The following is a 27317-nucleotide window of genomic DNA, read 5'->3' on the forward strand; positions in this document are numbered from 1 at the left end:
GTGCAATGAAGCACCAATAAATGCTTTTGAAGTTTAAAAAAGAACAAGAAAAGATGTTTGTTGGCGGTAAGATGAGACTTGCTAGCAAGTTCATTACCGATGAAGATAGAGCATCTAGTTTTTCAGTGTGTGTTTGGCAACTAGCTTGTTTTCCAGCAAGCAATCAAGAGAAAACAACATCATAAACTTGAATACTGATGATGATTTCTCGTACGCTTACTGCAGTCCTAATGCAAAGAATAAATTAATTTAATCACACTTTCAGCAATATGAATAAGTTAATAGTTTTTGCTCGCTCCATCAAAATTGAATTTGACTTACGAGAAATACTTAACAAGAAAATTTAATGTGAGATTGGTTTTTAAATTCGTAGGTTAAACTCAAAAATAAACAAGAAACTGATAGATGTTCTTCCATGTTAAAGTATTTGAGCAAGTCCTGCCCTTGCATTCCATTAAAACATTGTGTTATTGTTTGAGAAGAATTTTGCTGTGTAGAATTTTTTTCTTTTCTGTTCTTTCCTGTCCACATCTTTCTTCCTGACTCTCAACTGTTTTATTTTTTTCCTGTGCTTTTCTGTTCAAATACATGCTTCAATGTATATGGCTCTTGCTTACAGGAAGAAGAGGTGGAGAAGTTTGGGGTAAGTGTAGAGATGAATGCAACTAAGATAAATAAAGATTATGCAACTCTTAACATACTGCATCCTCCTCTCTAGTGCATGCATCTGAAGTACAGCATGCATTTTATTAACCCTGCAATACCTATTTTTTGGAGAACAGGAATAAGGGGTTACAGTCAATGCAATACTGCAGCTATAAGAATTCTGAGTTGCTTTTGTGTACTAGATAAGTTGTTTGAGTTTTGGCTTTATGCATAAAACCCCCGCTGAGCAGTTATATTGGAGGGCAGACTATTCTGGGAAATAAATAACTGCTTTTTAACTTGTAACAGAAAAGTTTAAGCCGTTATGCATTTTAAACCGTAAGGACGCATTGAATTGTGATAATGATGTAGTAATTTCTCCTCTGAAGTTTGTGTTCAAGCTTCAGAGTACTTATTTTTAATATATATTTGAAATCTGCGTTACATTTCATACACCAAAATCCGCGTTGATTTCACTGGGCACCTTGCTTGTGCAAGGACTGACTACTGGAACAACTACAGATGCGAGCAGTGAGGTCGCCTGGTGAAACTCCCGGCTGACGCTTTCTGGCAGTGATTTGAAGATGACTTTGTAGCCGTAATTTCTGTGCTGTTCTGTGTGGTTTTTGGCCAGAAACTGTGTCCCTGAGCCCGTGTGCCTTTGCACTTTGAAACTGTACCGCTTTCGTCCTGTGGGCATCTGGGTTAGAGCCGGCTGCGCGTTGGTTTCACAGAATCCCAGAATGGTCAGGGTTGGAAGGGACCTCTGTGGGTCATCTAGTCCAACCCCCCTGCCGAAGCAGGGTCACCCAGAGCAGGCTGTTTGCCGACGTTCTGCAGAGGATGGCGGCAGGAACGCTCTGCCCTCCTGCAGTCGCCCTGCAAGTCGCAGAGGAAGCCTGGCGCGGTTTGGCAGCGGGGAGCGTCCAGGCTCCTCCGTGCGGAGAGCGGATTTCCCCCCGCCAGCCGTGCTGGGGACAGTGCCAGGGCGCGTGCTGGGCAGACTGGGAGGGCAGGTCGGGAGACTGGTCCCCGAGGTGAAACCAGCAGCGTGCGGGTGCCCTTGGTGCGGGAGAGCTCGGCTGGCAGCGTTGGGCGGTCGGTCATCAGCCGCTCACGGGGGGAAATGCCTGGGACCCAGCTGGAGTCAGTGTAATTTCTATCCCTTGGGATTACTGCGAACACAAGCAAATAGGGAAGAATCATTTTTAGAGGAAACTGAATTAAATTGCCTTAAGTCAAGTCCGGACTTAAATATTTTATTGCTTAGGTACACGCTGTTTTATATCATTAAAAACAAACATAGTTTAGTTTGCTGTTTCCTATACAATAGGTATTAGCTCAGTCCTTACCTGCAGGAGATAGGAGTACCTCTTTGGTTTGAATAGGTGTGAACAGTCCGTCAGGCCTTTTGCTGCTCTTTGCCTATAATTTAATTAAGCGATAAATTTCTGCTGGTTTTTAAGCCTGTAGTTTCTCTTAGATGAAGGTAGTTAACGTCTTTGAAAACATTGCAGTCAGCAGTTTCCCACCATTTCCGATTTTTGAAGCTCAGTGTGCTGGATTCTGTAGACTTCCCCAAACAACGCGTCTCCGTCTGACCCTTGGCCGTTGCGGCCCCTCTGTGCTGGAGGTTGTTTATTCTGCTGCGTGTGATCCTGTAAGCGCGCTCGAGATCTTTGTAAACATCTTTACAAATAATTTAGCCTCTTAAAATAGCTGTTCCTCTGAATGTTTAAAAGCCCCCTACACTTTCCATGAGAACTGACGTGTAACGTATATCACAGAATCCCAGCATGGCAGGGATTGGCAGGGACCTCTGTGGGTCACCCAGTCCAACCCCCTGCCCAAGCAGGGTCACCCAGAGCAGGCTGCACAGCACCACATCCAGGCGGGGCTGGAATATCTCCAGAGAAGGAGACTCCACAGCCTCCCTGGGCAGCCTGGGCCAGGGCTCCGTCACCCTCAGAGGGAAGAAGTTCTTCCTCATCTTCAGCTGGAGCTTCCTCAGCTTCAGTTTGTGCCCATTGCCCCTTGTCCTGTCGCTGGGCACCACTGGAAAGAGTCTGGCCCCGTCCTCCTGACCCCCACCCTGCAGATATTTAGAGGCATTTCTAAGGTCCCCTCTCAGCCTTCTCTTCTCCAGGCTGAACAAGCCCAGCTCCCTCAGCCTCTCCTCGTAGGAGAGATGCTCCAGTCCTCTCCTCATCCTCGTAGCCCTCCGCTGGACTCTCTCCAGTAGCTCCTCATGGTCTCCCTTTATGAAGCAGCAGATGAGGGCGGGTGAGGCCACAGGACTGCTGGCAGCTGAAGCAGATGATGTGTGTGCTTGAACTATGCCAGGATCAGTTGTTTGGTCACGGATTCAGCGTGAGCAGGAGTGACTGCCGGGGAGAGGAGCTGATGTACCTGAGCCGTTTGGGGATGATTTATTTTTGCTTCAGTTGCTGACAGAGTTGGCAGCTGAAAATTAGGCGCATTGAGGAGCGTCGTCTTTCATAGATGCGAGTCCATACAAGTCTGGGCATATGTATATTATCGCTGCCTTCCCAACCTTTGTGATGCATTTTTTTAATGAGCTGCTCTTCTATGAATGCTTTTACTTAATTGGAGAAAGAAGCGAAGTGCGTAATATAATGTACTTTGCGTATTGAACATGATTTTTCACCTTATTTAAACATTGTCAGGAGCTCAGTTTTGTGAGAGAATTACACTGGTCACTCACTTCTGTGCTGAGTAAGAAGTTTCTGTTGCAAGCCTGGTGCAAACAGTGGGTACCCAGTGCCTGGAACGGACAAAGTTGTCAGGTTTGTCCCCTCGGACAATCCGCAGCTGAAACGGCGCGGGGTTTGCAGAACAGGACGGTGATTGATGAGCAGAGCGCAGTGGGTACTTTACGCAGCATTGCGCCTCATTCTTGCTAGTTCCACACTTTTCATATGCAATCCTTTTCTAGCCTCAAATTGCTGCTATCAATTTACCAGAATATTTTAAGACAAGTGTTGTTTTAATGCTGTTCATCTTTTTAACTCATTTGCATCGGCATGCACTAGCCCTAACTGAAGATTACTGATATTAATCTGCCTTAGCGTGTGCTACTGTAGCTCCTCGTTGCTGTTGAGAACTAATAATTTACTGCTTTGCTCTTTTTTTCTTTTTTTCCCCCCTAGATCTCTGAGCCAGGGCAGCACGAACTCGAACATGCTGGATGTACAAGGAGGGGCTCACAAGAAGCGTGCCCGACGCAGCTCCCTGCTGAACGCCAAGAAGCTGTACGAGGATGCCCAGATGGCGAGGAAGGTGAAGCAGTACTTGTCCAACCTGAATGTAGAGACGGACGAAGAGAAGATCCAGATATTGTCACTTCAGTGTGAGCCTGCGTACAGCACTTGTAAGTACAGTGACCTAGAAAGGTGACGTGATCTATAAAATTTATAAAAATCTCTTTCCTTCCCTAGAAATACTAATTGAAGATCTTCCTCTTCTCCCTTAAAGAAAAAATAGTGTTTGTCAGTTCATGTACTGACAGTTTCAGCAAGCCAGCATTTATCTTCTGATCTTGGCTGAGCTCAGAAAACTTCAGAGATGTTTTCTGTTTTGACCTTTAGTTCTCAAACTGTGTGTCTTTTCATCAGTCTGGAAGGAAATTCAATAGTACATTAGCTCTGTGCTTGCCCTGTTGTCCTTGTACAGAATTAGGAAGGATAAAAGTAACGTTTACCATATGAACAGCAAGAAAATGAAAAGAGACAAAATCAATATCGACCTGTGATGGATTACAGCTTAGAATAAACGAAGATTGTTGAGAAGTGAGGTCAATATTGGCTTCTGGGATAGACATGGCTTGACGGTCAAAAATTGAGGGCTGCAGCAGGACAGTTTTCATAATTTGAACTCCTCTGCAGCTGTCTAACTAAACAACCTGGTATCTGACCTGCTGTCCTACACAGTTCAGTAAGTTCTTATTTAAAAATGAGAAATGGTAATTGCATTCTATTCTGATCATTAGAAATTTTCACTTGCTTGAAAGGTAGATTGGTTTGAAAATGGACGAGTAGCAACCTTACTAATCAAAATAATGTTTCACGCTTGTCTGTTGTCCAAGTGCAGCATTTTAAGACTTTTTTTGTCCTCAAATATCACTTTTTCTCTGATGAGGTAAGTTACAAGCGTGACTAGGAGATGGCATCTTGAAGATAAAATTTTAAGCCCTTTCCATTATTCACTATTAAGAATGCAAATGCTTGTTATTTTATAAAGTGCCTTCCTATGCAAATTTTATTTAGTACATCCTTTCAAATAGCACCGATGTAGGAATCGTGGAAATGGCCGTACCCGACTCCCTTTTAAAAACCGGTGAATTCTGTGTATTCACACTGACCTTGTGCCTGAGGTCACCAAAATCACAGATAGCTCTGAACAGAACGCACGGCCTCGTACACTGCTAGTAGAGGTGTTCTGCTTGTGCTGTGTTCAGCCAGGTGTGTAACAGCACAGCATGTTTCTACTCGGGGGTAACACCATTGTGGGTTTTATGCTTTATTCCCCTATCCCCACCGAAACAATACATTAAGGCGTATCAGGGTGAACTCTTGGTGGATGATCTATGTGCAAGTAGAACTGGTGGCCATACTATGCCCAAGAGACAAACATAAATATTATGAGGCTGTTTTTAAGTTGTTTTAAATAAATAATTTAAAATCTTGTTTGCACAGAGCTAGCCATAGATATTTGGAAGTAAAAATAGGGAATATATTCTGACTGTTTTACTCCATGTAGTTAAGCAAATCAAGTCCTTTTAAGGGTCAAAAAAGGAAAATGAAGGATGAGTGGATGTACAAATAAATATACAGTGGAGTGGCATATTATTAAAGTACCTGTTTTTAGAAACTGGAAGAGCAAACATGGGTAATTGTTTGAGTTCATACTGGTAGCAGAAGGGGTGGGGGAGCGATGCGGAGCACGAGGGCACTGCCAGCCCCCGCGTGGTGCGGTCCCGGTGGAGTGGGCGCGCTGAACCGTTTTCTGCGCATACCCAGAGAAGCAGGAGGTCCAGCTCCCCGGTCTCTTACCTCGGTAGTAAGATGCTCCTGGCCTTGCTTGCCGAAGGAAGGAGCAGCCGTAGTGCGGCAATCCGGACTTTTCCAGGGGAATTTAAGGAGAAGCCAGATGGCCTTAACTTCAAAGTTTCTTTATTGCTGTGTGGTTAAAGTAGAAACTGAATCGGTGCGCTCTGTTGTAAATCACTCGTGCCACCTAGTGAAAGGCTTGGTGCTGACTGCAGAACACCCGTTCCTTCTCCGCTCGGTGGCAGTACGTAAGTTTGAAGGAGATGCTGATATGCTTTTGTACCTGATGTACAAACATCTGAAATACGGACTTTAATTGTGCTAGAAATAAATCACATTTTTTTTGTCTTTTGATAAAGGACCTCTATGACAATTTAAAGAGTTTGGGTTTTGTAACGCCATTTCACGTAACAGCCTTTTCGGTGTAACAAGATAGGTCTGTTTGGAATAGAAGTGGTTTCAGATGTGTTTTATCTGCTTCGTACCATGGTTGCTTGTTCTGGATGGCTGTACCCAGGACGACTGTAATAATCCCGCAATTCAAACTGCAAGATCTTTACATGCAATTTTTCTGTAACAGTGACGAAGAATTTAAGTGAGAGAAGAGGAGCGAAGCCCTCGGAAATGTCTCCAGTACCCATGAGGTCAATTGGCCAAACAAAAGCCCATCAGCATCAACAAAACAGGATGAGTCAAGTTCTTCAGGTTCCAACTGTGAATTTGTACCCCAGCAGGAAAAAGGGACTGACCAAGGATCATGTCACCTTCAGTGAGTATCCTCAGCCCGCCTGTCTGGGGAGTTTTACAGGTCCAGTAAATACGAGGGAGGAGCCTTTTGTGGTTGGGTGGATTATTTGAGATGTAGTTATGCTTCATCTACTCCGTTCACTTGAAAGTAGCTGAAGCATATTACTGCCTTTCAAGAGGGCATGCTGTTGACTTAGTCATTTGCACAATTTCTAGTAACTTTTTGTAAAACAGCTAATCCTAAAGTGCTGTCTTCAAATATGCTCGTGCTTTAGTTTCATGACTTGTAACTTAGCACTTTCTGTAGCAGGGCTTATTTTCTATATACCCGAAAACCATACAGACATCTCTTTCTTTTTTTTTTTTTTTCTTTTTTTTTTTCTTCCTTGGACTAGAGAACACCTAACTAAAGTGATCCTAGTCTCTTGAACAGGTCAGATGTAGAGCGTTAGGTCTTTTACTGTGTCTTTCTGCATTCTAAAGGGATCTTGTGCAAATGGAGTAGAACAACATTACTTGTTTCCTTTCATGACAAAATGAAGTATAATATATTTAAGTGAAATAATTGACAAAAATCACAGACATTTAATATTTTAACCTCTGGAACACCATTATAATACCACTGTTGTCAAGTGGAGCAATGTATGTTATTAGCTGCTCCAAGTGAGCATCAGTTTTTCTGTTTCTAAATTTGCTACTTGCAAAGGAGTATTATGTGTTAAAATGCTTTAGACCCATTTGCATAACTGTTGTATCATTTGAAAGCTACAACTATGAGTCATTAAATAAAGTTAGTTGCAGTTAGTAAATGATATGAAACGATTCTACAATACATTGAGCATGAATTAGCTTCAGAAAACAGTGTATTGCAACATGTAAAATGCTGTTTGCAACTTGGTATGATCCAGAGGCTTTGCTGAGAGGTGTTTCTTCCTTCCCGTGTGCCAAGCGTTCAGTGTTGATCCAACAAACTGTTGAGAACTTCAGTTAACTCCTCAGCAGTGTCCTCTGCAAGATGGTCTAACAGTGAATGAGAAATACCAAATTACCAGTTTGTGGAGTACAGTGGTACACTGGTTTTGCTAAACTTGCTGAGTTGTGCATAGTGCCTGTGCGTGCTTTTCTGAGAACTCCTGATGGTGAAGATCTTAAAATGACTTGTTGGCGGTGACACAAATGGTTTTTATCACTGTCCCAACAGTGTCATGGACAAGGCTTTCCTCCAAGCTTTATGTGTTACTCGGTTTTCAGCCCTTTGCCAAGATCATGACTAGTCTGTTGCAATGGTTCCAGCTATGACCTGGGTGTTTCAGCACACAGCAGATGAGCAGCCAGCAGCAGCAGTGGCCGCTGCTGATCTGATCTAAATTTGAAATGGAGACTGTCCCTATGTGCAGAATTCATTTGTGCATCTGATCGGAGGGCTGGAACCCCTTTGCTGGGAGGAGAGGCTGGGAGAGCTGGGGCTGCTCAGCCTGGGGAGGAGAAGGCTGCGGGGAGAGCTCAGAGCGGCTGCGAGAGAGCTGGAGAGGGGCTGTGACAAGGGCAGGGAGTGATAGGACAAGGGGTAACGGCTTCACGCTGAAAGGGGGGAGATTTAGACTGGATCTACGGAAGAATTTTTTTTACCATGAGGGTGGTGAGGCCCTGGCCCAGGTTGCCCAGAGAGGTGGCAGATACCCCATCCCTGGGAACATTCAAGGCCAGGTTGGACGGGGCTCTGAGCAGTCTGGTCTGGTTGAAGATGTCCCTCCTCACTGCAGGGGGCTTGGGCTAGATGGCCTTGAAAGGTCACTTCCAACCCACACCATTCTGTGATCTGCTCCTCTCATTGCTGAATACTCCAGTGGCTGTTCACCATGGTGCTTGTTGGTAGTTTGAACAGATGTCGCTAACTTGAAGGAAGAATAATGTGCAGTAAGCGATTCCCTTGTTTTCGTAGGTACAGGCTCCCCCCAGAAGTCATTAAGCTTGTCTGAGGAAGTAAGTAGTAAGAAACAAACAGAGGACACTATGTCCATGGCATCGTCTTTGCACTCCAGCCCACCTGCTTCTCCTCAGGGCTCTCCACGCAAAGGTACGTGTGCTGCGTGAACGTGCACGGTGTGCGTGGCAGCATCCGTCTCGGGAACCGGTGCCTGTGTTGTATGAAAACGGGGGTGGGCAGTGGCAGGAATATTTGTTGGTAACGACATGTAAGAAAAATAGTAGTTTAGAATATTCATGTCAAGAATCAATTCATGTCTTGCATTGAATAGACATAGTTTTCCAATATGTTTGTATGTTTTTGCCTTAAAAGTCACTGTTTAAAAAGGGGAACAGTTGTTTGCTTAAAATCTGCTGAAGTGCTACTGACAGAATGCCAACTGGCTCTTACGTGCTGATGCTGGCCAGTGTAGCAGTTCAGATTCAGGTGGCTGCTTATATGAGTGGGGGTTGCAAACCTGGAGGTTCCTTGAAGTTGGCAGCGTGGCACGGAGACTGCGGCTGTTGAGACGTCCTGAGTTTTTGCCTGAGGGAGCTGGAATGCCAGGTGTTTAGTTGGGGCTGGAGGTAAAGTGATGTTGTTGTTCTCCAGACCCGACGGCTCCGATAGCTGCAAAAGTAGCGCGTCCATCCAAACCCTCGAGTCGCTATTCATATTTTCTGTTCTTGTGCACAGGGCTTTGTATACATCCCTGTCTGTCATGATGCCCTGAGAATCCCTTTGTTTTTGGTGTCTTCGTCTTAAAAGACCTGCATCACTTCATCATTAGTCAACCTTGGATGGGAATTCATTTGAACTCTCTTAACACCACTTTGTAGTCAGCCAGTGTGGTCAGTGTCGAACGGCGTAAGGCATTGCTCCCCCTCTTCTGTCCTGCTTTTGACTCACAGACAGCCCAAAGCCACTGGAGTCGCATGGCATGGCATGGTGACTTACTGCGTCTTCTCACCCTTTTCGGTGGGAGAGCGTGCTGGTCCGTCCACTTCTGCCTGCACAAGATACTGTTTCCTTTAGGAGAATGCCACTTATTTTACTTAAACACAGCTTATGTGTAAGAAGCTCGGTTATTGGGTTGCCAGACCCAGCCCCACTGAGGTTTTTGAGCATCGCTTATAAACATGCTATTTATGTTAACTTTCGTCTGGTTCTTTGAAAAGAATATTTTGTTTCTTTGGGATTATTTCATTAATTCAACTTGCTTTCAGCATATTTTTAGCACTGATCTAATTTGATTGAGGTGATCCATACCCCGTTGTATGTGTAGTACTAATAGCTGATTGAACTAAAATTAGGCGCTTCACAGACAGCAGAAAGGCGTCGTTTTAGGCATGAACACATTCCACTGAAATCTTAGCTGTCGTTTTCTTTTGAGCTATACCCAAGTGACATGCAAATAGGATTGAAGAAAAAAATGTTTCAAAGTCAGGACATTCTTCTTGCTGCTGTTTCTCTTGTCGCTGATCGCGCTCTGCCTCTGTGTTCTTTGTTGTAGTTGGTAACATCCAGCGGTCGGATAACTGCAGTCAGATGAATCTCTCTGGCTCCTCCTCATCACTGGCCAGTGAAACCAGCAACAAGAACAGTGGACAACGCAGCTATGGAATAGGTGGGGCTTATTTACGAAAGAGAATTCAGATGATTGTGAAAGCAAGAGACAGTTCTGACATAAGTGAAAAGGGAGGAAGAGAGGATGAGAGTGCAAAGGCCGAAGCTGAGCGTGAGCCCAGGAAAATGAAGGTACCCTGGTTTAGAAGACTTAGGGAAAGAAGCTTCTTCAGGGAAAGAACAGCTTTTGCGGCCAAGAGGGAAGCAGAGCACGTTGAAGCCTCAAAAGGGAGTGAAAACCAAAAGGAGAAAGACAGTGATGCTCTGAGTACAGCAAGTATCTGTAGCAACAGCAGTCTGTGGACATCTTACTGCCTCTGCGTGAAGGCTAGAAGGAGAAGGAAGACTATAAAGAGACTATGATGTCCACTTTGTGTCAGATATACTGAATTTATCAAAGTTATTTTAGCGTTATTCATTTATCTGTTTAAGCTGTTCAGTGTGCTTCCCTTCCAGGTGATTGTGTCAGTTATTTATAGCTAGTCACCTTGACAGTGCAGTGAAGACAATAATGTGAAGTTTAGAAAATCAAGGAACAGGTACAGTGACGGTTCTGTTACTTGGTGTTTCGCAAATGCCAATGAAACAGTAAGTTCTGCAACGCTCCCTTAATTAGAGTCTAGATAGTCCCATACAGGATGTAAATTGAATGCTCACTTCCAGCTTTGGTGTGTGTTTGCCTCGGTCACATCTTTTTCTGCTGACCTTTTCAGCCCAGACTTGCGTTTAGCGTGTTTATGTGCGTGTGCTGTCAGTGTGCTGAAACACTCGGCTTTCAGAGTGTTCATCTCTCTAATGAAGAGGAGTCCCTCGGTTCTCCACATCTTTGGGGTTCTTGAAGAAGAGAGTCTTAAAATTAAGATGTGCTGTGAGAACAGTTGTTACTGCAGTACAGTTGTGTTAGAGGAGTTCATTAGGCAAAGTAAAGAATGTGAGGCATTAATTATTGTCAAAGGAAAGGAAACTGAAATTTAATCATAAAAATGCTGGTCTTCAATACATTTTTTTCATTCATAAGGTTCAGGGATTTTTTAGTTTGATAATATTGATATTGAATGCTCACGTTTGCTCTTAAAAATCTTATAGCCATAATCAAGCTTAAGCTGTGAAACCTCTCAAGCTATGAGCTGTACGCTCAGTGGCGTGTGTACCAGTGGCTCTAGAGGCTCTGTCGTATGACCTCGGTATTTTTTATGGACTTAAGAGCATCAGTCTTCATTATTAGGGTGCCTGTATCACTGGCATGGCTGGTCATTTCACATTTGCACCTAATTGAGCTAAGTACATGGCAGTCCAGCTCAAAGGCACATGTAGGTATAAACGAAGTGAGAAATTGAGTGATTGGCAGAAATTCGGGGAAAAAATGCTTATCTGAGGACTGTGTGAACAGTGTGTTAATATGGTCTCCTGTAAAGAAAGAGGGTGCTTTGATTAATATACAGATGCATGTTACCTATACGTGAAGCAGTTGATGATCCAGTATTTTCAAATAAAGGTTCTGGTTTTGGAATTTTATGCACATAATGTAAGGGATATCATAGACTGTTTTCACCTAGTGAAGGCATGGATGTATTTCCTGATGTGCAATGGATTTGCTGTAGCGAAATCCACTGGGAACTTAGAGAAAAAAAAATATGTAAATTAAAACAAAAAACCAACACCGTAGTCATTAATGCAAGACCTTTTGCCCTCAGATAAAGGGGAACAACCCACAGCTGTGGGCCAGAGAGTTATTGCAGGCAAAACGTTTTGGGTTTTCTATTTAAAAATAAAAACTAACTGATTTAACAGACACCTCCTGACTTTGTGGCCTGACAGCACAAGAGAATGAACTTTAGTCTGCCCGTAAGAAGGTGCATGGACTTATCTAAAGAAATGAGTGCTCCAGAGAGCTTGAGATCTGACCATCCTATATTTGCTGCTGCAACTGAAGGCACAGAAGTCTATGAAGCCTGCTGGGATTCATCCCAGGGTACTGAAAGAGTCAGCCAATGTTGTTGCTAGACCTCTCTCAGTGATTTATCAATGATCGTGGGCCTCTGGAGAAGGTCCCAGTCAACTGGAAGCTAGCAACTGTTACTCCAGTTTTCAAGGAAGGCAAGAGAGAAGACCCTGGCGACCATAAACCTGTCAGTCTCACTTCAGTGCCAGGTAAAATGACAGAGAAGATTATTCTGGGACTTACAGAAAAACACTTGAAAGACAATGCGGTCATGAGTCAAAGTCAACATGGGTTCATGAAGGGGAGGTCGTGCCTTACTAAATCTTCTTTTAAGACAAGATTACCCACCTCAAAGGCAAAGGGAGGGCAGCAGATGTGGGTGTTCAGGATTTCAGCAAAGCTTTTAATACTGTCTCTCACAACATCCTTCTGGACAAGATGTCCAGTATGTCCACAATACTGTGGGTGAACAGTTGGCTGGAAGGGTCGGTCCCAAGGAGCTGTAGTAGATGGGGTCCTGGCTGGCTGGCGGCCAGTCACTAGTCGTGCTCCCCAGGACGCAAATTTAGGGCCAGTGCTCTTCATGTTTTTATTGATGACCTGGAGACAGGGAGTTGAGTGCATACAAGTAAGTTTGCCAACAATGTTAATTTAGGAGTAACCATTGATTCCTTCCGGAGCAGGGAGGCCTTACAGAGAGATCTTGATAGATGAGGGTGCTGAGCAGTCACCAACTCTATGAAGAATAACAGGAATAAATGCTGGATTCTGCACCTGGGACAGTGTAATTCTGGATGTGTAGTGAATCAGTCGAAAGAACTGATATATTCAGCATCGATGCGGCCTCGCCATGGGTGCTGTGTGCAGTTTTGGGCTCCACCATAGAAGAAGGATATAAAAATACTAGAAAGTGTCCAAACGAGGGCAACAAAGATGGTGAGAGGACTAGAGGGCATGACTATGAGGAGCGGCTGAGGTCGCTGGCTCTGTTCTGCTTAGAGCAGAGGAGACTGAAGGATGCCTTCATGGCTGTCTACAGCTTCCTCATGAGGGGGAGCGGAGAGGGAGGTGCTGATCTCTTCTCTCTGGTCTGTGGTGGTAGGATGCCTGGGAATGGCTTAAAGCTAGAATTTCAGATTGGTTATTAGGGAAAAAGTTCTTCACAGAGGGTCTGGCGAAGCACTGGAACAAGCTCCCCAGGGAAGCGGTCATGGCCCCAAGCCTGTCGCTGTTCCAGAAGCGTTCAGGCAGTGCTCTTGGATGCATGGTTCAACTTTTAGATTGCCCTGTGTGGAGGGAGACCCGTCACTAAACCTGAAGGACCCGAGTGGGGTTTCCCTCAGACCAGCCCAGATGCACTTTGCTGAGTTCAGTTCATTTCAGTTCTTTCCCTGATTCTCTACGGTCATCCAAATAAATGATTTAGGCAAGTTGTCCGTGCTAAGGGCTTTTTCTGGTGCAGAGTGGGGACAGGTATCCCATCTGGAATCACTTCAGCTGTACCAGCAGAAGCATCTACAGGATATACATAGCCAGAGCCGATGGAAGGAAGTCCCCAGTGTGGTAGTCTCTTTTATGTTTGCTCCAGGTACTAGGAAGAGGAGGTGTTTGATATAGGGGGCCATATACACTATTTGTGTTTGAAAGAAGTTACTTGAGGGTAAGGGTTGGGCTTGTTCAGCCTGAAGAAGAGAAGGCTGCGAGGGGACCTTATAAATGCTTACAAATACCTGAAGGGTGGGTGTCAGGAGGATGGGGCCAAGCTCTTTTCAGTGGTGCCCAGTGACAGGACAAGGGGCAATGGGCACAAACTGAGGCACAGGAAGTTCTGTCTGAACATGAGGAAGAACTTCTTCCCTCTGAGGGTGACGGAGCCCTGGAACAGGCTGCTCAGGGAGGTTGTGGAGTCTCCTTCTCTGGAGATATTCAAGACCCGCCTGGACAAGGTCCTGTGCAGCCTGCTGTAGGTGACCCTGCTTCGGCAGGGGGGTTGGACTGGGTGACCCACAGACGTCACTTCCAACCCCTACTATTCTGTGATTCTGTGAAGGGTAAGCCAAGCAGCAAAACCCCATTATATGTTTTGCTCTGAAACTGGTGAGGTCTTCAGCTGTTTCCCTTCTGCGGGAGCAGCGCTGGCGTCTGGTCCAGCTCCTGCCAAAGTTGGGTTTCCCTCTTTTGCTTCCTTCTCTGTTAATTTTGGAACAGGTAATAAAACTGAAATGGACCATATGGCTAATCCCTGAGTGCTGATAGCTGGCTTTTACCTTAGTCAGCATCTCCTCATCCACTGCCAAAATCTTCTTTGAGTCTCGCACAACAGGAGGGCAGAGGGATAGTGGGAAACTCAGCGCTTGCAAAATTGGAGAGACCTGGTCTGTCCACCCACTATTCTTGTTGATCCTGTTCATGTAGGTTTAACCTGCTGGTCTGGAGAGCAGTGGGGTTGCAGGGAGGCTGTTGGTGTCACCAGACTTGCTTTAATGAATTACAGGGCTAGTTGCTGATAGATGCTTTAGTACCCTAAAAACTTAAGTGGATCGTTTGTGTGCAAACAAGGTTTGATTGTTTTTTCTTTTAAATATTCTGACTGAACTGTGTGTGTCAACACTTCGTTGTCATACCTAGTAAACTCGAATTGCTCATTGACCAAGATGTTCCCTTCTCCTCTCCCTTAGGCTACGCCCTCATACCTTCCACTAAATCTGATAACTTCTCGGACTCCAGTCACAGTGAGATTTCATCCCGGTCCAGCATCGTGAGCAACTGCTCAGTGGACTCGATGTCGGCAGCGCTGCAGGACGAGAGGAGTTTGTCCCAGTCTCTCATTGTGGTGGATTCGGGGGGACCAGAGAGAAAAGAGCATCCTCAGCCGCTGGCTGATTACGGCCAGCCGTGCCCAGGGTAAGCTGCGGGTGGTTTTGATTGGGTTTGGTGTCCTGGTGTCAGAGCGGGTAACGAAGCTTTGGTCAGGACACAGTTACGAACTCTGCTGTGGTTATTAAGCTCTTGCTAGAAGCTGGAGTACTGGCTGCTCTGCGTGGGAAGAGCCAGTTTTCCCAAGAAACTTACAGTATTATGTGGGACCAAGCTGCTGTCTACTCATCGGTGGGGTGTTCAGATGGACATTTCTTGCAGGAGGTTGCAAATGTGTTAAAAGCTAGGATCGTACTCAAGGAATCAGTGCAGTAGTGAGAGACAACAGAACAAGAACAGGATATTATCAATTCTCTCGGAGTCAGAAGTGCCAGTCCCCTAACTTAGTTTCAGTGGGTTTTGGAGGGATGAAAGCAGTTTTTATGCTAGAACTGATAAAATAGAAAAGCAAGGGAAAACAGGTTGTTTGCACATATCTAAGAAATGTTCCTCGATTTCACAACGTGTCAGTAAACTGCTGAGGGATAGCGTTGAATTTTAATGTTGTGCTGCCCATGCGTTTGCTAACGTATCCAGAAATAACTGAGAGACTTGAATAATGTCCAGGAATCATAAATTCATGCAAACCTGGCTTTGCTTTTTTCCCCCGTGATGATCTATTGACAGCGATTAGAGCTTTTAGCACCCGTTTCTTCGAACAAGACATTTTGTGCTTGGGTTTTCAGAATTTGTCACTCCAGATCATTTCCACAAATGTTATTTATGCCCAGTACTTCCAAATGAAAACCAACTAGCTCCACTCTGTCTAAACAACTTTATGTTGCTGCCAGTAAAGGGGTTGTTTTTTATTCTGAGTAATTATTTTGGTTTTAGTTTATAAATGCAAAGACAAAGGCGGTGGTAGCCTGAAACGAAGAGGTGATGACTGCTCTGCTTTCTGTCAGGCACTGTCTTGCTGTAGCTGATAGGAAAGCTTCTCTGGACCAGATTTTTATGGATCTGGGGTCATACCTGATGCAGACTTGTTATTCCCTTGGGAATAATTGCCCAGCTGCCGTGTGCAGTAAGGAGTTGGGAATAACGGTGTCTCTTGTCGGTGCTCCTGTGTGACTTGACCTTGCTGTGTACCCGTTTTAAAACCAGCAGTTAGTTGTCTTTAAAACCAGACAGTTGTCTCCAAGTATGTCACTCTTATTTTAAAATAAGCCGATGAGGGTTTTTTTTTTTCTGCTTTCTGTTGTTTTCCACTGTAGCTGGTCAGTCACGAGGCCGGCTCTCATCAGAGGGATGGCTTTCACATCCTCCATGAGCAGCGAGGAGATCTCCCATGAACATATCACGATAGAGGCAGCAGACAGCGGCCGGGGAAGCTGGACTTCATGCTCAAGTAGTTCTCATGACAACTTCCAGAATATCCCAAACCAGAAGAGCTGGGATCTCCTCAATTCTTACCGTCACACCCAGCTGGACGGACCTATAGCCGAGGTGGATCCCACAAACTGTTACTCTGAGGAGGCTTATTTGTGTTCTGAAGCCTTTCCCAAAACCAACAGGCAGTCGAAAGCCAGCGTGGAGCTCGATCAGTCTCGGCAGAGCTGGGCCTCCTCCAGCTCGCTGTCGGACACTTACGAGACAAACTATGGGACGATTAAGCGGAGGGGCCTAGAGAACTCTACAGGAGAGCAAACGGAGGTTTTGGACTCTAAACCCGGCGCTGACGCAACTTACAAAACTGTTACTTCGAGTACAGAGAAAGGCCTGATAGGTAAGCCAAGCCAGCAGCTTCTGGAAGCTTCTACATCTGTGTTTCATTGTGATAATGAGTTGTTAAGAAATGAGATCAGCAGGTCTGGGGACTGGATGGCATGTTAAATTCAGCTTTACGTGTGGTTTTATTCAAAACTCTGTGCAGATGGTGTGCTTTTGAGGCACCTCCTTTTGCATTAGGAAAATTGAAATAATAAACCAGCCCACTTCCCAGTCACTTTATGGGTCTGCAGGAGAACTGTCCTCATTAAAACGTCAGGCAGTTCCTCTCTGTAATGTGACCTTTTAGTTTTTTTGGGCGATTTTGGAAACATGTATCACTGTAGACTTTCCTCTGGCAAGGAGCAACGAGCCTGGCTGCTCAAAGTCCACGTAACACAGACTTTCCATGGACTCGAGAGGGAAGAGCTCTGCCACCGCTCTGGAGCCGGGGCACCTTTCATCCGCAGAGCTGCTGTCTCTGGAAGCTCAAGGGCAAAGCAGATTCCCTTGCTAGCTTTGCTGTGCTCAACTGCCATTTGTTTGGTTATACGACTGCCGTTTGGCTGCATATGAAAGGAGATAAACTTATAAAATGTCTTTTCAAAGATGCGTAGCTCTACCGAGCAAGATATTCTTTCTCTGTCCCAGTTTAGCAGCCAGAACTAAAGGAACTGGGTTAGGAACAAGATAAAACACTGAGTGCAGAGCTTTCTAGGCTGTGAGTCAGAGGTGCAGCTGAAATCCGATTTAATTACTGACTAGATTGCTAGAGGCGTTTATGTTATCAAAGGTAATTGCCTGAATAAACATCGCACCTAGGAGGTGTTAGATTGCCTTCCTCCTCCTCGGCTTTGTAGGAGAAAGGCAGCAGAAAACTCGCTCACAGCTCGCTCTGTGCATGTGCCCTGCCCTTGTAGCCTTTCCAGGCTGGGAGATGGTGTGCTACCTGTTCAGTACGTGCTGTCTCTGCCTGCAGCTCTTCCCCTGCTTTTGAACCCTTTTCACAGCCTGCACCGTGTAGCTTCCCTGCTCTGTGCAGTCGGAGCACACCGGTAAGACACACTCGGCCACGTGCTTCAGCAGAGCGTGCATGTCACAGAATCACAGAATGGTCAGGGTTGGAAGGGACCTCTGTGGGTCACCCAGCCCAACCCCCTGCCCAAGCAGGGTCACCCAGAGCAGGCTGCACAGGACCTTGTCCAGGCGGGTCTGGAATATCTCCAGAGAAGGAGACTCCACAGCCTCCCTGGGCAGCCTGGGCCAGGGCTCCGTCACCCTCAGAGGGAAGAAGTTCTTCCTCGGGTTCAGCTGGAGCTTCCTCTGCTTCAGTTTGTGCCCGTTGCCCCTTGTCCTGTCGCTGGGCACTACTGAAAAGAGCTTGGCCCCATCCTCCTGACACCCACCCTTCAGATATTTGTAGGCATTTATTAGGTCCCCTCGCAGCCTTCTCTTCTTCAGGCTGAACAAGCCCAGCTCCCTCAGCCTCTCCTCGTAGGAGAGATGCTCCAGTCCCCTCCTCATCCTCGTAGCCCTGCGCTGGACTCTCCAGTAGCTCTTCATCTTTCTTGAACTGGGGAGCCCAGAACTGGACAGAGTACTCCAGATGAGGCCTCACCGGGGCAGTGTAGAGGGGAAGGAGAACCTCCCTCGACCTGCCTAAACAAAGAGCTGATATAATTTCTGGTTTGCAAATACAAATCTGTTAGCTGTTCATCATACAATATGCCAAAGAGATTGTCACTTTATTTCGCCATTTGGTGATTCTCTGCAAACAGCTTGTTGCCAGGGTCTGTAATGACTGCCGAAGTTCAGAATACTGTAAACAAAACAAGGATCTTCAGTTCATTTGCTTAATGAGTGCTGGTGTGAATAGCCCCCCAAAAGCGTTGGCACAAGCCTTCATGCCTGAAACCTTTAAAAGGAGCTGGGAAGGCGCTGCCCACATGCTAATGGCAGAATGTGGTCTTGGCAGAGTCACTCAACGCGATGACTTCCTGACTCCCAGGCACCCCTGCCCTCTGCGGCATCGAACGTTGCTTGCCGCAACCTTTGCTTTACCAGCAGAGGAGGTGTGGGATGGTGACGTGCCGCTGCCGCCCGGCCAAAGGGAGAAGCTGCTCCGTTACTTTTAACTGTAGTAGACATCAAAATTTATGCTGCTGCCTTTTAGTTAGGTTTCCCTTAACCACTGTGTGGAATTTCGCCCTGTTTTCTGCATGAAGTGAGGATTTTGAGTAATCAACTGCTTGGGAAGGAGGGTTCCTTGTGAAAGGGTTTTGTAACCTCCCGAGGCTGTGGGTGGGTGACAGAAATTACAGACACCGCATGCCGTGGACGTTTAATACTCTTAGAAAAGTTTCATTTTGATAAAATTTGTAAAATACTCTGAATTGGAACTTTACAAAAGGGCGCGTGATTCCTCCTTCCGCTGTTACAGTAGGTTAGGTGTCAGCCCTAGGGAGCCTGAAGCTTTCCCCTGGGAAGGCGACCATGCCCGCCCTCCTCAGCCCTCCTGCAGCACCGGCGCCGACCGAAGCTGGGGTTTGCTCGCAGGACCCAGCCCGTCCCGTCCCTGGAGAGCCTCCGCCGCTTCCCCGCTGTCCCACCGGGCCCGGTGAAGGGACAGCTAAACGAGAGTCATCCCGTGGAGCAGCAGTGTGATTCTCTGCCTGTACTCATGTCTGTCTGCTAAAACCCAGACGATGTGAATTCATGTGGGGTTTGGGTTTTTTTGTTTGGGGTTTTTTGGAGTTTTCTTATTTTATTTTACTGTAAACCCAAGCATGAACGGAGGCCATCAGGTATGAACCAGCTCTTGCTCCCGATACCAACACCCAGACTCTCACAAGTGCCCAATGCAATAAGAAATACTCCTTTATTTTCATCCTTTCACATTCTCGTAAGATAAGGAATCACTGCAGTTGCTGAAATAAATGAAAGGGTAACGAACATGCACTGTTTAAAATGTAAGAAGAATGCAAATTCACTCAACTAATAGAGTTCAAAAATTATCCTAGCTTTGAAACTCTCCTGTTGCAACATGTACATGGGAAAAGCCCAATTTAACATGCACGTGAGCCCCAGACCTGGGGGTGGCTGGGAGGGGAGGCAACTGGGAAAAAAGTTGGAGTTCTGATTTAAGAGCCTGTGTGACCTGAGCTGCTGATGGACAGGGAAGGAAACCGTGGACGTGATAAGCCACCGTTTGCTGTTAGAAAATGCAAAATAATGAATGCAGGCTCTGTAGGAGCAGTTTCATGTGGTACAAGGGTTTATTTCTTCCTGTAGCGTAGCTGATTGGGTGGTTTAATGTCTAATTACACATGAACTGATACAGTGATATTTTATTATACCGAATTTCTGTTCAGCCATGGATGGGTGATGAAGTGGCTGTTGTTGGAAGGCAACCAACAGTCCTGCTATCGGACGCCAGCGCGCTGTGCCAAGTACCTTTGGGCTGGTCGCCTTAGTTTCTGTTATTTCAGTCTCCCAGACTCTAACAGAGAGTGGCAGCAGCTTTGCCGTGCCGGCTCTCCGCCCGTGCCGTCGAGCAGCTCGGTGGCATCCCGGGAGCGGGCAGCGTGCTGAGCCCGGCAGTCGCAGGCTGCGAGTCGGGAAGGCTGTAGTCCTGTTCCCGCTCGGCTGGCACCTTGCCTAAGGAGTTCACGGGTGCTGTTGCTGCTCTGACTGCTTAGAACAAGCAGAAAACATAAATGAAAGCGTAAATATCTGCTGCTGTCGTTATAACCAGTGTTTCTGCATTTGCATTTTGTTATCAGTTTCTGTTTTGCCATTGTAACATTTCATGATTTTTTAACGTTTTGTTTCCTTTGTTTTCTTCTTTAACATTTCCATTGCTTATTTCTTGTGCCAGTGTACTGTGTCACCTCACCTAAGAAGGACGATAGGTATAGGGAGCCACCGCCCACCCCTCCGGGATATATGGGGATTTCTTTAGCGGACATAAAGGAAGGATCGCCCCACCACCCACACCTAAAACCTCCCGACTATAGTGTGGCAGTGCAGAGGTCAAAGATGCTGCACAGCGACCTCTCTAGACTTTCGTCAGCTGCTCTCGGTAGTGAACCGGTGGCCTCTGTTTCCTCGAAGATGCCTCAGTGGCATAGCCGGCAGCCGTCCAGCCCCAAGCTAGCAGATATGACGGGCGCAGATAGTGAAGAGGATGGTAGGTGCAACGCCTGGCTCGGGAGACGTTAAGTGATCCGCTGTGTGAATCTGGTCTGTGCGGTGCTTACTTCACAACGATGTTCTGGGCTTTCTCGTGGTCATTCTTGGAGATTAAAGCTTGATTAATCTCAAAATGAGCTAATATGATTGTATGGCTGTATACACATGCATATATATATATACATATATATACACAGATATATATACACATGCATATATATATACATATATATACACAGATATATATATACACATGCATATATATATACATATATATACACAGATATATATATACACATGCATATATATATACATATATATACACAGATATATATACACATGCATATATATATGCATATATATACACAGATATATACACATGCATATATATATGCATATATATACATATATATACACATGCATATATATATACACATATATATACACATATATATACACACACATACATATATATACACACATATATGCATGTATATACAATTTTTAAAATTTAAAAAGAGAAGAATGCCTTCCTTTAGGAACAGCATGTTGACACCAAAGAGACTTTATATATAAATAAATATATATATAAATATACACGTGAGATCTCCCAAAGCACAACTGAGACACTTAAGAGCATGTAGATATTATTTTTTGTCTTTAAAAGCTGTCCCCTCTCAGTGGCGATGGTGACGTTAAGGGACACTGTCAGGCCAGAAGTTCCATGCAGGGAACCTCCAGTCCCTGCGAGTGATGAACTGACGTCCCGCTGCTGTAGCATGGCGGCAGGACGGTGACCCAAACCCAGGATTTGGAATTTGGCTTTGCTGGGGTGTTGTACAGCTCGTAACTCATTTCACATTCGTATTCGTGTGCATTAGCATTGAGCTGCCTCACTCCTCAGCAGAGATTTCTGGAGATTGGGTTTAAAAACGTTGGACAAATTAACAGTGAATTTCTATTCTTCCGCAAAGTGCGTCGGGTGAAAGCTGACAGCTCAGCCCGGCCTGGCCTGGCAGTGTCTCTTCCACCGAAATTCTGCGTGACCTTGTTTGAAGCAACAGCCAGCGCTGCTGAGCGCGGCACGGCTCGCGTGGCCAAAACGCAAGGGATTTTTCTGAAAAAGACTGCTCTTATGTGGTGTCAAAATTCACTTCCAGTCAGGGGAATTCCTACTGAATTGTTGATCTGCTGATTTGCTCGCAGTACCTGTGCCCTGATGGGATCTCTCCGTACCCTTTGCCAGTGAACTCTTTTTTTTTTTTTTTCTTTTTTTTATTATTTTTAGAATGTTGTAGTCGTTTCCTTTGATTTCAGTCCGGCTTAAATGAACGTGGATTTAGATTTAAAAAATTTCTGATGCAAAATGATCCTATCTTGGCCCTCTAAAATATGTAAACAGTGTTGAATGTGTATTTAGTACCACGGTACAGTATAAAGTTGCCCAGCATTATTTCAGTTGTGATATTAAATGTTTTTGATGTAAAAATAAGGACGTAATTGCTTCAAACATTCTAATCTGAATTTTTCTAAACCAAATTTAACCATACACTTTTAGATACACCTATTTTACTAAAGTGCCTGGTTGATTTTATTTGGGATGCAACGCTCACTGCATGTTGGAAAGTCACTTGCTGGCTTTTCTCCCAAATCAGTCGCTGTTGGGTATCGGGAGCTGCATGCTAATGATTTTTGGAGCAGCTGGGGGTGTTCTGTCGTGCAGTACATCGTTATTGTATGATGCCGTTCCTCAGAGTACTTGAGGATTTGTTAAATGGCGATACGGGATGTGTTGTGGTCGAGCATGAAGACAGTGAAAATGTCACGATGAAGTAGTGAAGTCTTCACAGAACCACTGTGATCGGATGATCGGGTGTGCGCTTCTGTACCCGAGGGAATAATTTCCTTTTTTCCTTGTTTTGCAGAAGACGAACAAGTATCAGCCGTCTAACCGCTGGGCTCCGCGCGTGAACGGCTTCGCGGCGCAAGGGCTGCGGGGAGAAGGACCACGGGGTTCCGTTAGCGAACGCTAACGACTTGCTGCTACTGACCTCGGACGCTGCGGTTGCCTCTGGCCCCGACGAGGTGGAACGGGCTGGAGCGCGGGCTCTCTACCTGACTTTAGTCTGCCACCCCCGAAGAAAGCCATTTCTGCCGGTGAGCACCGTTCCCAAGGAGCATCCGGACTGCCTGGATGCTGGCGTCGGTGTCCGGAGGTGGACCAGGCTTTGGGAGGACCGGTTGTCACCACCGCGTGAAGCTTGGAAGCGTTCTTCTGTATGATACCATATAATCCTCTGGTAGCTTTCCATCGTCGTTATTTTCTACATGACCGTTAGAAGTCTAAGAGTGTTATTTTATGAACTTTAAAAAAAAAAATTATCGAAATGTCAGCAAAAGCGAAGGACGTTGCTGAAGTATCTGAAAATAATTTATTAATTTAAATTTTTTTTAATGGGAATTTCCTTTATTTGTGTTGGGAGTGCTCTGGCTGGCTAATAGAAATGTTTAGTCAGTGTGGTAGTGAATGAGCTACACAAACTGTTGTGCTCTCAAACACGGAAACCTAGAGACGGGACATTATCGGGTGAAATATGTGGGTTTTAGAGTGATTTTAGATTAAATACAAACAGAGCACAAAGCCCTGCGGAGCGCCGTGCCTCGGGCAGGCAGCCCTGCCGTCTGCCGCTCCGCCCTGCGCGGACGCAGCAAAATCCCTGCGCCCTGGAAGCGTTCTGGGAAATATTTTAGCTGCCAGCCAAGCGAGGGAAGAGCCGGTGCCGTGCTCCCCGGGAAGGCACCGCCGGGAGCGGGGCTGGCGGGCGCTGCGCGGGGCACGACGTTCGCCCGGCAGAGCTGGAGCCGGGCGCTGCCCCGCGGAGCTGGGCACGCCAAGCACCCGGCTGGAAACCAAAATTCAACCGGCTGCTGGGGGCTTGAAGATCGTCCCACGCCTTCTGGCCTTCTACCAGGGCTGCACAGGATTTGGGTGCAAAGGTTATATTTAAAAAAAAGCAAAACCACGTAAATTATAAATCGCCTTCGTTTCACAGTAAATTTTGTGAAGCTGAATATTAAATGACGTAATGCCTATGTAAGAGTATAATGCGTTTTATGGTGGGTTAAAAACCCCTGTCATGTTCATCTGGAAAATACAGATGATCTCCAAAGTTTTTATTTTAAATCCTAGGTAAAAATCCTGGTGGTGTTGGCGTCAGTGACGGTTTTGACTTGCAGCCAGCCGGTATTAACACGTGATCCTCCGGTCTGACTACGGCCAAAATAACTTGCGTGTTTGATTTTGCTCAGCCAGCCAGAGCGCGGAGGGGTAGAACTGGAAATACCTGCGGTTTCTTCCGTTCTTCGAGCGCACGATGCCCCGTTCTAGTGTTAAAATTGGAGATGAATGTGTGAATATGTATTTAAACATTGAATTGTAAATCTTTGTTGTGATGTTTACAGCCTAAGCTAGAAAGATGATGTTTGTCATTTTTACAGTGCCTCAAAAATGATTTCCCTATCCATAGTTGTGAAGAGCTTTAAGGGTTTTGTTTGTCCTTTTTCCTGTACGTGTGCAGGGGTGCAAGGTGAGCGCGGCGTTTTCGGGAACCGACCCGAAGCCTCCGCGGTGCTCTCCCCGCGGCCGCGTGCGATGGCGCTGCCGGGTGGGTGCCCGGGACCCCACCGGCGGCCGCGTCCCCAGCGCCGCCGCCTGCCCCGCCGCTGCTGCTCTGGCCGGAACCTGGGTTGGGATTCGATGACGGGAACGAGCAGCGGTGCCGAGGCAGGGATGCCGAATTCCTCACGAGTTGCTTGGCTGTAGGAGTTCTTGGCACGCGTATCTGCGGAGCAAACGGTTGAAAAAAATGTATTCAAAACCAGTTGAGGTAAATCATCGTAAACACATTTTGCTTTTTCGAGGCCTTAATGAATATAATGAACCTGCACAGGCCTTAATGAATAAAGATTAATGTACGTGTCAGAGCAATGCAGGGCAGAGCGATGATTTGCAGCACCATGTAGTGTTGGTAATATAGCTTAAACTGATATTTTTTTGTGGGATATAAATCCAAGTCCTAGCTATCCCACCGTCAGCTGTAGTTGCTTGTGAACTTCTACGTGGAGTGCGCAACAGGCTTCGTGCTTCGTCAGAACCTCATCTGTGTCGTGCCCGGTAAACCCAACCCCGCGGTGCCCATCGGCGCGGGTGCTGAGCTGTAGGTGCTCTCAGCCTGTTGAGCAGCAGGGTGAGGGCTGGGGGGTTGTCACCAGAGCGACTCCCTCGATCCCCCGAAGCCCGGCAGTGCTGCGTCTGGGGATGCGGCGACGTCGGGGGCTGCTCTGGCAGCAGCAGGGGAGCCGTTGACTGAACCAAGCCCATCGCCCGCTGGTGTTGGCACATCCGCAGCGCGCGTCGGCTCGGCCGGGCTCTTCGGGACGCTGCCAAGCTCTTACCGTGAGTGACAGCCTTGCTAATCGTCTTCTCCTGATATCAGCTGGTATAAATAAATCGTGCGTAGACTCCGGACACGCGAGCTACGCCTCCTGCTTCTCCTGCCTCGCACGCTGTGGCTTGGCCGCTGCTGGTCCTCGCTGGGATTTCTGTTTGTTTTTTGTTTTGAACTCCACCGATCACATTGATCGGGGCCGACAGCCAAATGTAGTGTGTCTGGTGTGGGTTTGAAGAGACATGATCCCTTTTTTCGGTAACTGGAGTGAGGTGGTGGTTAGCTCCCGTTGTACGCCGCTGCGTTGGGTGATGTCGCAGATCCCGGAGCTGGTGCCTCCGCCGCGTTCCGCGGGCTCCGATTTCGGTGAGCAGTCACAGCGCCTCGTGGCACGTTCTTCCGCTGACGTACCTCGCTTTGCTCGCTTTCTGCTGTCTGACTGCCTCGACTCGTGGGTGAGAGACCCGTTTGGGCTCTCTGAGTTAACCATACAGTATTTCATTACGCTTCCTAAATCATCAGCTTCCAAGTAATTCCCCAAAAAGCAGCGCGGTTTCGTAAACTTCAGTTGGCCTCTCCAGTGCCAGAAAGGGGAAAACGAGATCGGTGAGCCTCTGAGTAGGGGTTTCGTCTCCCAGAAATGTGAAATAACGGAAAAGGGGATGTCTGCAGATGTTTGCAGTGCCCGTTTTTGCGGCGTGGAGGTTTGCTGGCGAGGGGCAGCGCGTTGCTTTCCCGGCCCGTCTGTTTCGCCGTTACTGACGTGAGGAGTCGCACAGAGGTGAGTGACGCTTCCCGGGGAGCTGGGCAGAGCCCGTGGCCGGGGATGGGGCGTGCGGAGGGTGCCCGCACCCTGCCCGCACCACGGGCTGTCCCCGGTCCCCAGGGGCTGAACCCCTCGGCGGTGGGGTTGCAAAACCTCTTTCTTCATCTCCCAAGCCCCTGAGTCGCAGGCAGCAGTGGAATCGCCAACCTGCCATTGGGGTTTTTACAGACCATCAGAATTAGAATTTTTTGAAAGGAGAGACTGACCACTGCCTTCGCAAAACCAGAAGAAAAAAGGGATTCTCGCTCTTTAGAAAAGCTTTACACATTATATTTTAGGGCGCTTGTATAGAGGGTGGTCTACCTTGAATTCCCAACCCAGCTTTTGCTTCTGTTGTGCTTTTTATTGTTTTATCTTTATTTTTGATATACCTGGAATGCAGTTTAGCTTGGTATTCATTAAATTCTAAATATGTGAGCATATTGGCAAAACTGCACAGATGTAATGATATTCCAATAGCAATTGTACTGCACAAGTCAGTGATTGTAAAGTATTCTGTAACAAGCAATGTTTGTCTCCTATTTTTTGATACCTCTTACACTTATGTCTTTTAGAAAGACAGTGCCTCTGTATGCTTTTTGTATTTTTACTGAGTGATTGTAAATATTTGTTATATTTTTGGTTAAGAGAATGTTTAAAAGTACTGTTTATTATCCAATCTATTAATATGTTGGAATCAATAAACATTCTACATATACTAATTGTTTTCAGCAGATCTTTTCTGGCAGCTGGCAGAGGATGGGAGCCGAGTTGGCGCGAGCCGGGGAGAGCCCGGCCGGAGCATCGCTCACCCCGGGCTCGGCGAGGAGCGGCTGCCGGGCGATGTTTCGTGTCCTCACAGTGAGCGATGGCCCCTCGGGTTTCGGTTCAGTCTCCCCCCATCCCTGCGCCGTGGGGGAGCAGCTGGAGGAGCGTCTCGTGCCCACGTGTGGGTTCCTGCACCCCGGTAGCGTTGGGGCCCCGAGCTGGGCAGGGAGGAGGTGGTGGGCAATGCGCTCCTGGTCCAAAACCGGTGTTGGAGCAGGCGCTGCCTGGGATCCAACCGAGTTTGGTGTTTGTCCCCTTTGCTGGGATGCCAGGACGGCCACCTGGCCCCGCGGGCGAGCAGGGGACAGCCCGCGGGCCACGGCAGCATCCCTGGGCCGGAGGAGGTTGGGGAAATGCCTGGGCACCAGAAGGTGAGCGAGGAAGGAGCCAGCGCTGCAGTGCCCGTGGCCACTGGCCCTGCTGCTCT

At 46.7% G+C, this 27317-nt stretch overlaps 1 protein-coding gene across 13 annotated transcripts in view; it reads left to right on the top strand.

Annotated features, from left to right (window-relative positions):
- The window catches only part of RAPGEF6 (Rap guanine nucleotide exchange factor 6), a 134225-nt gene extending 107501 nt beyond the window's left edge, over positions 1 to 26724 (top strand). For 4 of the 13 annotated variants that reach the window (XM_075441593.1, XM_075441594.1, XM_075441604.1 and 1 more), the window contains 9 exons: positions 620 to 643; positions 3816 to 4036; positions 6295 to 6483; positions 8404 to 8538; positions 9941 to 10054; positions 14674 to 14899; positions 16126 to 16637; positions 20496 to 20807; positions 22735 to 26724. In XM_075441593.1, coding sequence (XP_075297708.1) covers positions 620 to 643; positions 3816 to 4036; positions 6295 to 6483; positions 8404 to 8538; positions 9941 to 10054; positions 14674 to 14899; positions 16126 to 16637; positions 20496 to 20807; positions 22735 to 22760 — 1759 coding nt within the window. In that variant the 3' untranslated portion in view covers positions 22761 to 26724. The remainder of the gene's footprint in view (positions 1 to 619; positions 644 to 3815; positions 4037 to 6294; positions 6484 to 8403; positions 8539 to 9940; positions 10055 to 14673; positions 14900 to 16125; positions 16638 to 20495; positions 20808 to 22734) is intronic. The other 9 variants (XM_075441598.1, XM_075441597.1, XM_075441596.1 and 6 more) reach the window with 5 other exon arrangements.
- The last annotated feature ends 593 nt before the right edge of the window (positions 26725 to 27317 follow it).

This window comes from Opisthocomus hoazin, chromosome 22 (genome assembly GCF_030867145.1).
Source record: "Opisthocomus hoazin isolate bOpiHoa1 chromosome 22, bOpiHoa1.hap1, whole genome shotgun sequence".
Lineage (NCBI taxonomy): Eukaryota > Metazoa > Chordata > Aves > Opisthocomiformes > Opisthocomidae > Opisthocomus > Opisthocomus hoazin.